The 16,165-nt window shown below is 39.6% G+C and overlaps 2 protein-coding genes across 3 annotated transcripts in view; both read right to left on the bottom strand.

Moving 5' to 3' along the window:
• rabgap1 (RAB GTPase activating protein 1) overlaps positions 1-16,165 on the bottom strand; it is a 69,338-nt gene that overhangs the window by 27,780 nt on the left and 25,393 nt on the right. For both annotated transcript variants that reach the window (XM_079448256.1, XM_079448255.1), the window contains one exon: positions 15,780-15,930. In XM_079448256.1, the coding sequence (XP_079304382.1) occupies positions 15,780-15,930 (151 nt within the window). The remainder of the gene's footprint in view (positions 1-15,779; positions 15,931-16,165) is intronic.
• On the bottom strand, positions 6,561-8,206 carry LOC306889465 (putative G-protein coupled receptor 21; the record flags this gene model as incomplete). The annotated part of the gene is made up of 1 exon (XM_079448445.1): positions 6,561-8,206. Exon 1 carries the CDS (start codon positions 7,587-7,589, stop codon positions 6,561-6,563), a length of 1,029 nt encoding a protein of 342 aa, XP_079304571.1. The 5' UTR covers positions 7,590-8,206.

Raw genomic sequence — 16,165 nt, 5'->3', positions numbered from 1 at the left:
GACAAAATAAAAGCTTACTTAAATTATAATTCAATACAGACTACGAAATTGTGACAGCCTTAACACAAAGCTATTGCCTTAACATACACAGGTACAGGCAACAACAATATAACATTGTCGGTTTCTAAGTTGCTATATTTGTAACATCCCATTGGAAAGATCATCCCCAGAAAATCTTACTGGTCTGAAATCGTGTTTCACACAACTGTACATTCAATATTAAAGGGATATTTCACCCAAAAATGAAAATTCTGCCATTATACTCACCCTCAAGTTGTTCCAAACCCGTATACATTTCTTTGTGTGGTTGAACACAAATATATTTGGAAGAATGTGAACGGAGATTGCTGGGGCTCCATTGACTACCATAGTAGAAAAAATATTGTATCATTTTGTGTTCTGTTTAACACAAGAGAATTCAGTATAACAAACAGTTCTGGGGACCCTTAGACTAACATTTCATTTTTTGATAGTCAATATTACTTTTTCCCTTTCAGAAAAGACACGAAATGTGTGTTTTACTTTGGTAGTCAATGTTGTCCCAGAAATCTCAGTTGCTAACATTCTTCTAAATATTTTCCCTGTGTTTTACAGAACAAAGACATATTTACAGGTTTGGAACAACTTGAGGTTAAGTTGTTAATGACAGAAATGTTCATTTCTGGCTGAACTAACCCTTTAAATGTAGTCTAAACGGCTGTGTTTGTGTCCTCTTGTGCAGCATTTTAGCTGTCATTGTGGTCACAAATTTGTTTTTGTCATGCCTGGTTTTACATTACATGACATAAAATAGAGGTAATAAACTAATAAATAAGTTAAACGTAATAACAACATGTAAACAAATCATCAAGTTTTGCTAAACAAGAAGGTTATCTTAGAAAATTATTATAAGATCATATTCTCTTAGATTTGTAGTCTAATTCTGTAATTTAAACAAAATTAAAGCCATCTTAGGTTGTTTTTAAGATGTTACAGGAGTAACAAAGAAGCAGGAGAATACTTATCTATAGTCACAATTTATTATCAATATTCCACATACACTCGCAACATATCTTTTCCATGTTATTTAGACATTTTGTCCAAACGGTAAGTTCTGTTTGTTTTTTTAAATGTCACTTCTGGTGTGGATGTTATTAATGTTTTCAGATACTCCAAATGTTCAAGGTGCTCAATTGTATTTATACAAAAATATTTTAAAAAATGTTCAAAAATCATGTTTCTCAGTATGTTATGGTGTTTTATTGTGTTTGTCAGCTGTATTTTTTGAGTTATTATTACTCAATCAAAACAACCTAACTGCTGTTTGATTGATACAGCATTCATTGGAATGCACAATAAAAACATGGATTTTTTTATTTGTATTATAATCTGTTTTTGCAAATGAACTCTTCATATACTGTATCATACATGCAAGCAAATTATACCGCGCATGGTTTAAACGGGTTGTCCCATTCCATTCATGAGTAATGGGTGAATTTTGGGCGTAACGTGCAATAAACCAATCAGAGTGTCATCTTCCCTTTAAGTGCCATTTGTGCTGGCGCCATGGCGGATTCGCTATTAATTCGGAAGAGCAGACACTTCTCCAGAAAGGAAACGCGTCTGCTCATGCCAGAGGTTAAAGTGCGCAAGCAGACCATCTACAGGACAAGCCGGATTTGCTCTACATCATAATTGATTTTTATATATATTTGCCATTATTGTGTGCTTCTGCGTGTCCCTCTGTGTCTAATGAGCAGAATCTACGAGCGCTGTGCACCCGCCTATAGGTGCATATTCCTAACACGCTTAAATAACTAAAAAAATATTGCGCCATTGACTTTAGAACAGGTTTGAGGTGGTCTATGGCGCAGTCTTTTTTCAGCTCCTCAAATTAGCAACGCGCCAACAATGCGCCCAAGCACACCTCTTTTTTAGACCAACACGCCCAGGAGAGCACAAATGAGCGCAAATGCATTTGCTATTTAAACAACGCGGCACAGGAAGGGAAAATGAGATCTGCGTCGGGCTGAAACTAGCAAAACCTTGCCCTGCGCCGGGTGTACGATAGGGCCCATTGTGTGTGGGAGAGAGCATGTGAGATGTACAGGTTCTGGTTCAATTATCGGCCAATGCCCGCATGCTAAGAGGAGATTATTAATATGCTCTCATAGGGTGGCACCACGTGCACGGACACGAACACAAACTCACTCAACATGTTTCTTTATACAATAACACACGATAAAAGAGACATTAAGATCACATTTATTTCTTCAGTGCAGATATACCAGAATATAAATATGTTATACAATTATTTTCTAAAACATGACATCTTTACAAAATGTGCGGTACACTACACCAGTACCTCAGCTACAACCATACAACACACCAGATTGTTAATTTGCAACAAATAAATAAAACGGAAGCAGAATCTTCTTTCAGCCCAGCAACTTCTGTCCAAAACAGTGTCAATCATCAACAGTGTTTTCATACCCCTTTGAAAAACGTTCACTTCAGATAAGAAAGAAGAAGCGAAATACAATTCGGGACAGTAAAGTTAAAGGATTAAGGGCAAAAAACGATTCTCTCCAGTTTATCAATTACAAGGCCAAGATCATAAGCAATTCGTGAAGGAGCCAGACTCAACGATTTAACCGACTGCTAGAACATGCATGAATAAATTCAACACAGACCCCCGCTACAATCAAGAGCTGTGTGTTTGTGTGCACGGAGGGGTGTGTGATCCAGCTCAGCCCTCCATTTTCTGAGATGGCAGGGGCCCGCTTGGGTCCGGCATCCTAATATGGCACAGCAGAGAGCAACATCATCATGGGAGATTGATTCTCCTGAGAGCACTAGGCCTTGACTTTGACATCAAGAACATAACCAGTTTCCCACAGGAAAGAAAAAAAACGCTTTGGTATCTTAGAGAGAACAAAAAACATACAAAAAGCTCTCTGGCATCAGTGTTCTACAAATCAAATAACGTTCAAAACCTTTACCCTAATTTTACCCATGACACAAGTACCACCGATTATGACGCAAAACATGCAACGCTGACACTCGTTTGAGTCTCAAAATCAAAAAGTTAATAGTAAATCCACTTGCTACATCCTTCAAATACATATGCAATATACATTATCTACAGAATATGACAATGCACTGATTAGCATGCCGCAAGAAACAGATTTATTTGCAATTCAAGCAAAAAATCCAACAACAGTCGCAATATGTAATGGAACGCACAAAATATTTTATGGAACGGGCAAAATGTAATTTCTGTCGTTTATTCACCCTCATGTAGTTCAAAACCTGTATATGAACAAAGTCCGTTTCCGGAAGTCGTTCCAATCGGCGGCCATGTTTGCGATGCCTCTGGGCACAATCCATCACAAGTCCACAATCTCCACAATCAACAGTTTAATTTCACAATTAAACTGTAAATAAACATGACATGACCTGTCTCACGACTTTGGTTTGCTTAGCTTAAATTGCGTTAAAAAGCACCTTTTTCGATGTCGCCTCATCTATTGCGCCTGTGCACAGGCTTGCAAGTGCCTCACAAGAGCCTCGCCCCAGAGAATCGTCAGCAATTATAGATTGACGATCGGCTAATTTTACTGGAAGGCGGGGTTTCCTTTGCAAGAGCGGCCATATTGAGCGTTCCCTTCCTCGCCATTTATTGTAACAGCAGTGGCGCATCTTGGTAATATTAATATCTTTGATATGACTCTTTCTTCAGTGGAACACTAAACAAGATGTTTTTGTGGGTTTGGTCCAAACAATGGAAGTCAAATCAATGGGGGCCAATGTTCTGTTGTGTTCCACAGAAGAAAGTTAAACAGGTTTGACATTGGCAGAAGGTTTAATAAATGATAAAACAATTTTAGTTTTTGGGTGGTAAAACAGGAATAAAATAAGAATATCAGTCTTTTAAAATTACACCATTTTAATAGTTGTGTGGGTTTGCTTTCAGACCTTTCGCATTTAAAAACCTTTTCAATGTCTAAATTCGTCACTTTAAACTACTGGCACCATAGTCAAACACCACATCAAAAGTAATGTTTTGTCATTCAATGTTTGACCCCTGCATTCGGTTAAATTCTGTTGTGCTCAATCACTATTGCTGAACAAAAAAACGTGTCCGATTGGGGTTAGGTGAACCCAAAACCAGACGAGCCCTTCAATCTACAGACTATTTGGAAATACATCTCTAGTACAACATTTTGGAGGCAGCCACTAAAGCATGGCCATCAAAATCTTGGGCATATATTCTGAATGTTTTTTGGTGAATTAAGCAAACAAGTAGTCCAGAGTGGACTCAGAATAAGCTGTTGAATGGATGAACTGAGCAAAACGTGAAACACGAAATCTTTCAGCTCTAGTTTAAGAACAGTGCAAGGCCAGAGGCAGATCAAGATCTACATTACAGCACACAGCTGGGACACTTCGAGAACATAAAAGCCCTTTTTCCATTGTGTGCGATATGTTTTCCCTCTAATCAACGGTAGTATTGCACAGCGCCCTGTCACGACACGGCAGCTCAGAAGCGGTTTTGACTATCATCACGTCACTTATCGAAGACTCAACACTTTATAGTCTATAGGCAATTCAGTCATTAAGTGATGTAGCATAAAAATAGATCATTTTTAAAGTAAATTGAGTGATAAAATTAGGTCCTTTTTCTCAGTGTCTTAAAAAAGCTTCTATTTTGGGATACAACACACAACCCTCCCCAATGTTCATTTGAAGGGACGGCAATGGTCATAAACAAAATTACATGAAATACAATGAAATATAATTTTCAAAACAAGTATTTTGATTGTGTGGTTCCTGTGTTTCGGAATAAAAAGAATGATGAAAAACATAAATACTGTTACTTTGGTCAGCTATTAGAACAAATCTATCTGCATAAGAACCGATATTTAACAGTACCATTCAAAAAATGTATTCATAATCACAGTCAAAGAATGAAAAAGAGCATAATTTGCCCTCAATTTTCTTGGCACCTCAACATGTGTGTTATACACAGAATTACTTTTTTAAGTGTCATAGACATAAATATCACAGCACAATAACAGTCTTTTTTTGCTAAGCTGTCTTTAAAAACTATGTACAGGCAAGAAGGGTTGACCTCTCCGACATCCGACATCGTTTCAGTAGTTTTCACCCTGACGCATGAATCGTCCAAATCCACCATGAGACCCAATCCAAACAACTTTGAACACTGCAGAGCTGAGCCTCTAAAGGGTCTGTTGACAGCTGTTTGGATCATGTGGTTTCCGTGGTGTGCTGAACTACATAATGTGACATTTTAAGTGAGATTCTCTAAATGCATTTGCACAGATGTTACCCAATCCACTGAAACACCCTGGAACCCATGCGAGTAAACTAAGCACGGGCAGATATTTCCACAGGATTGACATTTCAGAGCAGAGGTCATGTCAAAGAAGCCCCTTCATCCAGTAGGCAAAACAACCAAACTGAGAACCAAGTCAAATCCCCCACAATCCTCAAAGGACTTTTTATCTTTTAGCAAGAAAGTTAATCTCCAGTCCATTCAAGGGTTGAGAAGACGTCGGGCAGAATGGGGCATCTGTTTGTTGTTGTTTTTATGTGTTTTATAAGGATGATGTCCTCTGACCAGCGGCACGGTTATGTAATCCCTCCGTGGCATTAAACAAGCAGAAAACGGGATGGCCGTGTCATTGCGACATCGCTGAAGGGTAGAATTCAGTTCTTTGGGAAAAGAGCTTTTGAGAAATGTTAATTCGGATTGCTGAAGGTCAAGACTCATAGCTGGCCCCGAGACAAAAATCACTGCTGATCTAACAAACACATTCCTCCACTGGGGGCAGGGTCGTGATCGGATTATCCTAGGAAATTACATATATTATAAAAGTCAGTAAAGGAGTCTGAAACCAGGTCAAAGGTTGGGATTCAGATGCATATTATGGAAGATATTTAACATCTTGCTAATAATATTCACGTTTCTAGTCTAGCAGGACTCATTCTTTGTACCTGCATTTAAACAGCTGGGAGGGAAAACACAAGCTATTCATTCCCCCTGTGCTGACCACGTAAGCATAACTAAAAGTCAACAGTGCACAAAGGCCGATAAAATCACACCACAGAATCTACAAATCAGATCAATTAAGCTGGAAAGTCATGAGCTCAACTTCGTCCAGTTTCTAAACAGCACTGTGGCCAAAATGTTACTTTCTTTGGAAACAGAATTTACTCTTGTTTTAAAACATTTTCAGACAAATTCTGTCTCATGGAATGAGATTTTCATCCTTCCACATATCCTATCATCAAAGCAACTCCTGACAACTCTGGAACAATAAGAGCAGCCCACTGTCACATAACTGTCCACTTTATCTCCAGTTACCCAGGCAAGGGGTCGGCTTCTCCCTCGAATGTTATCCTGCAACATACAGGCAAACCAAACTCGTGGTCTTGCCTCATTCAAAACGCCCTGACAAACCGGGTTTGTCCGAGATACGGATGCAGATACAAATCTTCAGTATCCGTTTTAACTTGAGAAAACACTTCATCACTTCTTTTGCCAACAGAAAGAACTACACATGGCAGGCAGGGCGCTGAAGGCCCTGTGGATCTCCCAGAGGCTTCTTGGTGTCCGTACGTTGCAGACAAAGAAGACAGAGGCGCTTGAGGCCCTTGCGGAAGGCGCTGTTGGACAAGCTGTAGATGAGGCAGTTGCAAAAACTATTGCTGATGGCCAGCCATGTGGTTAGAAACGATGCAACAGCATGGTGGTATATCCCAGCACTCTCCAATAAAAAGTAGATGATGTAGGGTAGCCAAAGCAGATAGAACACACTGGTGATGCGGAAGAGCACGGTAGCGTAGCGTTTATCTGTACAAGCTTGCTCACCTGCCTCAGGCTCATGCGGGCCAAAGCGTGCTCTCCGCTCACTGATTTGCCGAGTATGTTGCCGACAGATCCGGAAGATGTGAGCGTAGGTGAAGCAAACAGTAAAAGCAGCCGGTGCATAGAGGGCTGCAACAATAAAGGCGGTAAAGAGGGGCTGAGTGTCCCAGGAGGAACACCACCTGAAGACATCGCCATGGTATCCCGGCTTGCCCCAACCAAAAAAAGTAGGCAAAAAGATGAGCGCGGAGTATAGCCAAATGAGGGCAATGCAGGTGCGAAGTCGGCAAGGTGTGACAAGAGCTGCGTAGGAAAGAGGCCGGGTGATGGCAACGTAACGGTCAACACTAATGCATGCCAGTGAGGCCATGGAGACGCTCTTCAAAACGCAGACCATGTAGCTAAAGACCATGCAGGTGAGTTCCTCATTCAAACCCTCCAGGTGGTACAGGAGAGATAGTGACGGGATGAGACAGCTGACCCCGACCAGGAAGTCTGCGTACGCCATCGTCTGTATGAAAGAGCTAGTGGTATGATGGCTGAGCAACGGAGCGCAATGGAATACAAACATAACCACCAAGTTCCCGGAGATGATGAGCACTGTCAAAAAGAGAATAACCGCTACTTCCAGCAGGCAGGTGTTGAAGATCTGGGAGTAGCCAATGTTCAGTAGGCAAAAGGGTTCTGTGCTTTGGTTCAGCTCAGTTCCGTTCATCTTGTTGAGAGTGCACAGTTAGGGTGGTCGTTCCTAGAGGCCTAACTCAGCAAATGCTGGCCACGTTAAGGCTGCCCCTGATAGAGACAGGGAAGGTGTCCATGCCAGGTGCCTGGCATATCAGCAGCAACATGAGCCACTACTCTACAGAAATCCTTTAAATGGCACGCAAAACATGCGATGACAGTATCCTATGGAGAGTCTAACCGGTGACAGCAGGTAGTGAGAAAAGCTTTAACTCCGGAGAAAACGGCAGCGGTAAAGGACGTACACACACACCCTCCTCTATCAGTCCAGTTTTACTGGGACGAAGCACAGCTGAGCAGCCAGCTGCCTGAAAAGGACGTCCACACAGAAAAAGAAATCCTTCAATAGTCCTGAGTAACGGTTAGTAGTCCGAAGTCAGCAAAGGAGTACCCTCACAAAAACGGAGTCCAGTTGTTTATTCCTCAAAAATCTCCAAAAGGATGAATTCCAGAGTCGGATATCTGTGCAGCAACTTCAATCTTCGCTCGGACGAAAAGTGGGGAATCTCCTCAGCACGTGTCTGCCTCCCAGCTCCCTCACATTCGCACGGAGGAAGTGTGCATGATCGAAGATGAAGGTACAGCCAGTGGTGATTGGCATTTCAAACAGAGAAGGGAGCTCTCCGGAGAGGAGCGAGCGTCTGGAATGTAAATGAGGGATAGAGTGGTGCGATGCAGAAAGCAGCCTCTCTCTCTCCCGTCTGTGGCACTGGTGCATCTGTGTTCCCTCCCTCTGCTGCAGCAGGAGCGCTGAAACTCCTCCCATCCTCCACATGAGCCACTGAGCGAACGGAGACGCAGGAGTGGAGAGAGGCATCCCCTTACAATTACAATCCATTGCGTTTTGTTTAACAGACTAAACAAACACTTTATTCTCTTTTAAATGCTAAAACTCATGTTGCTCGCTCTCACGCGCTGGCCATTTTCCCTATCGCTATTCGAACACCACATTCCTCCCACACATTCCCTTCTGCTCACATGGGGACACGTGCAGAAACAGCGGGAGGTCAGCATGTTATGCTAGCAGTATTTTTTAGCATTTTATTTCGTGATTACCCTTGATCCTCCTTTATAAGTGTATACTATATGTATAATAGTATGTACAGGAGTAATACAATAAAATTACTTGGATCTGGGATCCAACAACTTTCACAATACATACAAATATAAATAAAACCATATGGATGTAAAAATTGTGTACAGTTAGCATGCACGAATTGTTTCATGCACTCCAGACAAACTCAATATGATGTCCAGCAAACAGAAAACAAACAACTGACTTTTGCCATGTAATGTAATTTAAGCACAGTTGAACACCAACATAGGGCTCAAGAATGCACAACAACACGCATTACGTCTAGTTCTAGGATATTCTCTGCCTGTTCTTATTTGAGACTGTTTATCTTCTCATGTGCTGTATCAGCCTAACCCTTGCACTATATAACCTCACAGTCTCTGCCTTCTCACAAGAAAATGATTGATATTTTCTCAAATATGAATATTAACAGATTACTTGGAATTAAATTTTTTTACAGCACAGAGAAATGTTTTAATGGGATATGCTTATACGCTTTTTGTTGTTACGTGCGTGGATGACCTACAATACATTCAGATAAGTCGACTGTTTGTCATTTTTTTCAATGTACCCTGTTTGCATTATATGGCCTTCCGCATCCTTTCTCTATATCAGCTCTTGTAAAATCATAAGACCTCCTCAGTCAGAATCCACAAACATATGTTTTGTCCCCATTTTCACGCATCTCCTCGGCCTGGAAACACGAGGGGCTAAAAATAGGGTCCACGGTAAGGTGGGGAGCAGTCGACATCGGCTCATCCATCAGGAGGACAATGAAGAGGAGAGAAAGGAATAAAGAAGGATGGAGGAGCTGAACGTATGTAAGATGGAGAGACGCAGAGCCTTTCTGAATATGTAGAAAGATATAGATATAACTCGTTTCTAGAAATATATTTTTTCTATCCTTTCATAGTTAACTTCATATCTGTGTTTGGTTATAAAAGAACAATTTATTTTATATTTAACTGATGTTAATAGGAATTTATATAAATATTTTATTGTATATTAATTGTATTGAATTAAAATAAAACTACTCAACAGTTATTGATTCTTTGCGGAGGTGTACCGGAAGTTGTGTTTGAGCCGCATAACGTTTGTTTATGTCGTTGCCAGCTTTTCATGAGCCGTTAAATTCTTCAACGTCTGTCTGATGCATATTGTACATAATGTCCTGAAGTAAGGACACAAAGGTTTGGCGTCAAATAACATAGATATTCATAAAAAAGAAAATCTGTCATTTCTGAATCATCTCTTCTCAATTTGATTTAATTCCACTTCATTTTATAGCCCTTATAAAACATTGTCACTGTTGCAAAGCAGCTTTAGAGTAATTGTTTATTAATACAGACAGTAGTAGAAGCGTCCAAATGTCTAGAATAAGAAATAATAAAAAGCATGAAACATTATGAAATACACAAAATACATATATTATTGCAAAAAAATTATTAACTGTTAATAATTATCCGTAAATTGTCTAGCTAGTAATGCTAATGTTCATATTATCTACATTTGATTGTATTACACAAATTCTTTGTATTATAATTTCGCCTGTTTATATAATATACGTCTCATTTCCTCCATTTGATCACAACAACAAACTGTGGTTAGTTGCTTTATATATCAATCATTCTTTTCTTGCCTTAAAATGTATTACGCACATTATAATAGTATAAATAGTATGCTTACATTTTATCAAATTAGTTTCTTTAAATCTAATGTAGTACTTCTTTTAGTTGTTTTAGTAATGTAGTGATAAATTATACCATGTATTTAAATGTATTTTTACTTTTATTTATTTATAAATGTCTTTGTTCTATTAATCTATTATTATTATGACCTATTAATGATAACGTATGTAAAGCTATAATATGAAATTGAAGTGAATTAAAGGGGCGTTTCTTGACCGAAACAAGCTGCCGTGTGAACAAAACCTTTCACTATTTAGTCAAAGGTCTGGCTACACGAGTCCGTAAAAACACAGCGCACACAAACGGCACGTACTCATCCCATGACAGAGTGAGACAGCAGCTTTTACATCAGCAGTCAGCCAAACTCTCGAACCTGAGCATCACTGCTGCTGCCGCAGAGACCTGCAGAAATCCAGCCATACAGACCACCCACAATCCTCCTCCATCAACCCCCGCATGATGCCCTACGTCCTGAATATTCCATGACATTAACCCCACAGACCAACAATGCTATTTATATATATATATATAGACGTTCTATTGCATTGTGTGTTTTGTTAAAGGAACAAGACACGCAAAGAGACTCGAACCTTCCTTAAGTTCATTTTGATTTCTAATATATATAAACTATCCGTCGAATACAACACCCACCACTGAGGCAGTTATTAATCAAAGCGTGTTAAGAATGCAGCGACGTGATGCGCGAAGACGACTCACTAACAGGCCGGGCTTTGTGTAAGCTGTTTGTTTTCTTTCACCACATGGGGTGGTGTGTAAGGAGCGTCTAGAGAAATCCGTGACTGTATGTCTGACCTCTGTGTCTGTGTTTATGGACACAGGCACATCTGGTAATAGTATGTGGCGTAGAAATGCAGCCCGACATGCGGACGAGGACAGAGCAAACACAATGGCTGTGTAAGATTATACTTGTTAGCATGTCAAATCGCAGACGGTCTAACACAATTCCATTAAGAAAAACAAGGAGGCAGGCGGATGATGGCTGTGTGGGGAACTGGGCTTCGTGCCTGTTTGCTGCGCAGTAATGACTTGATTAGATGTGTAATGCAAACACTGAAAACATCATGCTGCATTAGTTGTTTACAGGATTACACACTTCGAGTTTATAGGAGTTGGTCTATGTGCTTTTGCTGCTGTCAAAAACAGCTAGTTCGAAGTAGTTTAAGATCATCTACCAGCCTGGTTTTTTGGAAGACCAGCTATCACACCACATACAACCAACTGAACAACAGCTTAGCAAGGCTAAAAAAAAGTAGCTTAAACAAGCCAAGACCAGCGAACAATCTTCAGGCTGATTTTTCAGCAAGTGGGTTTCTCATACAGCCATGGAAAAGAATTAAGAGACCATTCCAAAATGTCAATTCTGATTCTCAAATCAGCATTTCTAGATGTATTGCGGACATTCCAGTCCAGTGTTTGTTTAAATTCAACAAAATGAAACCTCAGTGGTGACAAAGTCGTCCAACAGCAATGTAAAAGACTGACAGCGAGACACGTGAAATCCAGATTATCACACGCATTTGTACGTTTTTCTAAAGTTTATGTATAAATATGACTGTTGTATTGCTTAAAAGTGAATATGAACTTGTTTTGTTTGCAAAACAGATCCTATTTTCTGTTTATTTTGACCTGTTTCTCCTGTTTTCATTTTCTGCTAATAAATTCTAAAAGAAGCAGTATTTTTATTTGAGATTTGGGAGAAATGTTGTTAGTAGGTTACAGAATGATCGTAAAACACGTAAATTCAGGAAAAAACTATATGAATATGAAATATTGGTCTGTTAACTATTCAATTTTTGATTCCATCCGTGAGGCTAGTTACAACATTTCTCCCAAATCTCAAATTAAAATTGGTTTTATTTGCTAAATATGAAATGAGACAATGGAAAAAAATGATGCAATGTTTGCAGATCTTCATATTCACGCTCAAACAACACAATACTAATGTTTCATGTTGAATGTTTGCCATTTGAAAGTTATTGTTTATTTATTTATTCAATTAAACAAAAACACGTATATTTTGGTTTATGTACAGTATATAACTGTAGAAACCAGTCTAATCTTTGCTTGTGTCATTTGGTTTAAGCTGGTCTTAAGTTGGACTTCCAGCCTGGACAAGCTGGTTTAGCAAGTCTTTTCTTTTCGAGCTAGTGTTCAATTGGTCCAATACTCGTCGAAAACCAACAAGACCAGCCTAATCAATCTGGAAGACCAGCTAAATCCAGCGTTGGCTAATTTCCACTGTGGTCTCTACCCCGTTCATTGTGGTACTGTACCTGCCTGTCGTCGTTTCCATTTCAACATGCGTAAATAAATGAAGAGGCACTTTTTGATGAATAAATGGAAAAGGTGACACACTCAACAGAACTACATCAAACCTGTCATCACTAAGGCGATGGTGTTAAGACGTGTCCAGTATTAATGACCCCAGACCTGGTGAAAATCAGCACTCGTCATTCTGCCCAAATATATCACAGCGAGGCCTTTCTCTGCAAACTCTGGAAATTCTATATTTCTCTGTAAGACGTTTATTGGAAACGGAGACGGGCCGTTTCATCAAAGTCACTCTGTTGCTTAATTCGCCGTAAGCATTGAACTGTAGAGCAGCCGGCCACCGCAAAAACAACTCAAAATAGAAATGTGGGCCATTCAATGCTTCCATTGAATTATACACAATAGCAAAACTCAGCAAGCTATTCTTTGTGCAACGCTTTTAAGAAATGAATCACCATGGCTCCCAGGGATCAGTCATAAACACACACACATTAACAATTTGCCGTGGGTCGTTTTGTCATTTAAGTTAATGTGAATTATTCTCCTAGTTGACATCTGTTGTTATTGAACGAATGTTAGCATCAACGACACCAGCAATTCGTTTGCTTGTAAGGTTGCGAAAACTAATTAATTTGTCATTACGCAATGGGAGATGAAGCGGTTAAGCTTTCACTCAAACCTCGCATGAGTTCAGCGGTATGGAAGTGTAGTGCGCTACGAGGTGGACGGTAAAGGGAGCAGGTGTGACAACCAGCTAATAGTGGAAATAACCATTCATCAAGTGCTCACTGTTAAGTCAGCCTGGTTACTGCCGGGTCTGGCTTCTATAATCTCAGAACACATTGTGTGAAAGAAATGTAAAGATACTCAAAATAATCGCAGTGCATATAAAAGTTGATTAACGCATGAATCTGGAAAAAGAGGATAGTTCACCCAAATGTCACCCTTACGAGAAATCCAACCTGTTAAAGAGGCCTTAAATGTAATTCAGAACCTGTTTTGCTTACGTTTTTCTGCAGAACACAAAATAAGATATTTTGAAGAACGCTGGTGACTAACTTGAAGACCTAGAAGTAATTGTGACACTGGTTGAAGTGCTCTCAACTTAAAGAGATGCACCCTCAAAATGAAAATTCAGTGTCACGCCAAAAATCCCCGACATGACTACAGTGATGCACTGTTTCCAATTCATTCATAATTTGTCTACCCATTGTTGCAAAGTTTGCAACTCTTTCTCTAGATTAAGCCACTTTTCTGACCCCTTTAGCAGCTTTTGTTCAGAAGATGCGTATAACGACAAACCTAGCCAAAAGACTAGCCTAGCCTACTCTTTTTGAAAAAAATTTATTCAATCAGTGGGAAAATGTCATCAGTATTGCCCTGCTTGCGCAAGGTCTTGCTTTCCTGGAAACAGGAGTGAGTGGCAGACTGCAGGGAGAAGCCAAAGATGCTAAATGGAAAGCCTACAACCTTTAGCCAAAAAAACGTAACGGCTAATGCTAATGCCCTAGCTTCCGCTCTTTCAGGTTTGTGTAGTGATTTTATCAGACAATGCATCTTGGTTATAAAACAGAACTGAGAACTGAAACAGAAAATATCTAAATGGCAACGGCTTTATTGGGCAAAGAGCTGTATGTAATGTTCAGAGAGTAAAATCGGCAACCTTTGCTGCCATCACACGTACTCGGAAATTCTTTCTTTTTAACCTTTTCCAACCTAAATGAATTTCGTTTTTTGTAGTATGAATAGCACACAAATACATCGTCTACAAACCAAACAACCACATATCATTTCAAAGACAGATTTCGTGTTAATGCATATAGTTTATAATGTCACACTACATGCGCAGTGTTCGAACATTTTAATCTTTATTTGAAATGATTAAACTATTTATTATCAGAAATTTACTATGCATTTACTATGCGGAAACTAGCGAGGAAGTAAACAAACTTTACGTGTAGCTTTGGACACGTATGCTATGTGGGTTTAGTGTCGCAACCTTATGTTAGATGTCAAATTTAAGTTCCACGGTTGTTTATATTGTTACAATAGCAACAGACACTCCCGATTTCATGTTCTTGCAAAACAACAATCAGTTCTTAAGATCAGATTAGAAAAACCAATTGGGTTTGTGTGCAAGAATGAAACAACATCAGGTTTGGATAGAGTTTCTTCTGTTCCTCTAAAAGCCTACAGTCATACAAAAGCAGCTTCATTTAAGACTCATTCGATGGTGAGAGACAGACTTATACATTCAGAAGTCCTAACCATCTCACACAAAGTCAGTGTATCAGGTTTATTTGGACTTAGGGGTGGGTGTGCGCAATCGTGGGGAGCGAGGAACATCTTGAAGCCACCTGGGACCTCAGTGCTGCGGGATGTTTTTTTTACGTAATAACAGCTGACGCGGCCGTGCCCAGTGAAATCACTGCGAGCATGAAGCCAAACTAACAAGTAAACAGAGAGGAAACCTCTGCTTGTTTCTGACCCAAACCATGGATATCCAAGGCAATGTGCGTGTGGTCACAAAACTGTAAGCTTTGCTAAATATGTGTGGTGTAAGATAAGGACTAAGCTGAGTTTGGATTTTTTTTAGGCTTGTGAGTGTGTTTTTATTATTAATATTATTATGAAAAGTTATTAAAAAAAATAAAGCAGCTATTCGCACAAACAGAGTCAGTAGCTAAATTACAGTACTTACAATATGTTTAATATTCCTGAGAAATTCATGACAAATTCTATAGAATCGGGGCAATGGTTCAAACTTCTTAAAGGTATATTTCACCCAAAAATGTAAACTTTAATTCAGGTTAAATGTGCCCCAGATTGGTTTGCTTACCCAAATTCTTAAAAATATCTCATTTTGCGTTCAACAGAACACAAAAATACAATAATAAGTGGATGACGTTCCCGAACTGAAAATTGCTAACATTCTTCCAAATATGGCAACTTTGTACGTTCATCGGAACAAAGACATTTTTGGGTGAACTATCCCTTTAAGGTTTTACCCTAATGATCAAGTAACAATGCTGATCCAAGCATGCTTAGATTTTCTGTCCTAGTTCTGTTCTGTGTACAGTGAAAAGTAGCAAAGGAACTATATTCCTACCTTAGTGATGAGTGTGCGATATTCCTCCACCAGATGGTCATTGTTATGACATCCGGCCAGCAGCTGCCATACCTCCCCTCTCAAGGCCTCTGGGACGCCACTGCGGACCAGCGCCGGGAGCTGCTTGGGTCGCACGGCCAAGTTCAGATGCCTGATGAAATATTACAATAATCAACGTGAGCTATGGATATAGCTTGAATTACAATGCAATTACATTTAAGAAAAGGCGTCCATGTTGTGTCTACACAACGATGAATGGATAAAAACTGTATGATGCTTTTCAGGTGGGAGGGATGCAGAACTGTATGAGACACGTCAGATTCAAGATCTCAGAGTTGGAAACAAATATTTGTGAAAATGTCTTATTTAGGATACAAGAACAATAT

The sequence above is a fragment of the Barbatula barbatula genome, assembly GCF_947034865.1.
Source record: "Barbatula barbatula genome assembly, chromosome: 24".
Classification (NCBI taxonomy): domain Eukaryota; kingdom Metazoa; phylum Chordata; class Actinopteri; order Cypriniformes; family Nemacheilidae; genus Barbatula; species Barbatula barbatula.
The sequence above is the reverse complement of the archived record's forward strand: the minus strand, read 5'-3'. Positions and strand labels throughout refer to the sequence as shown.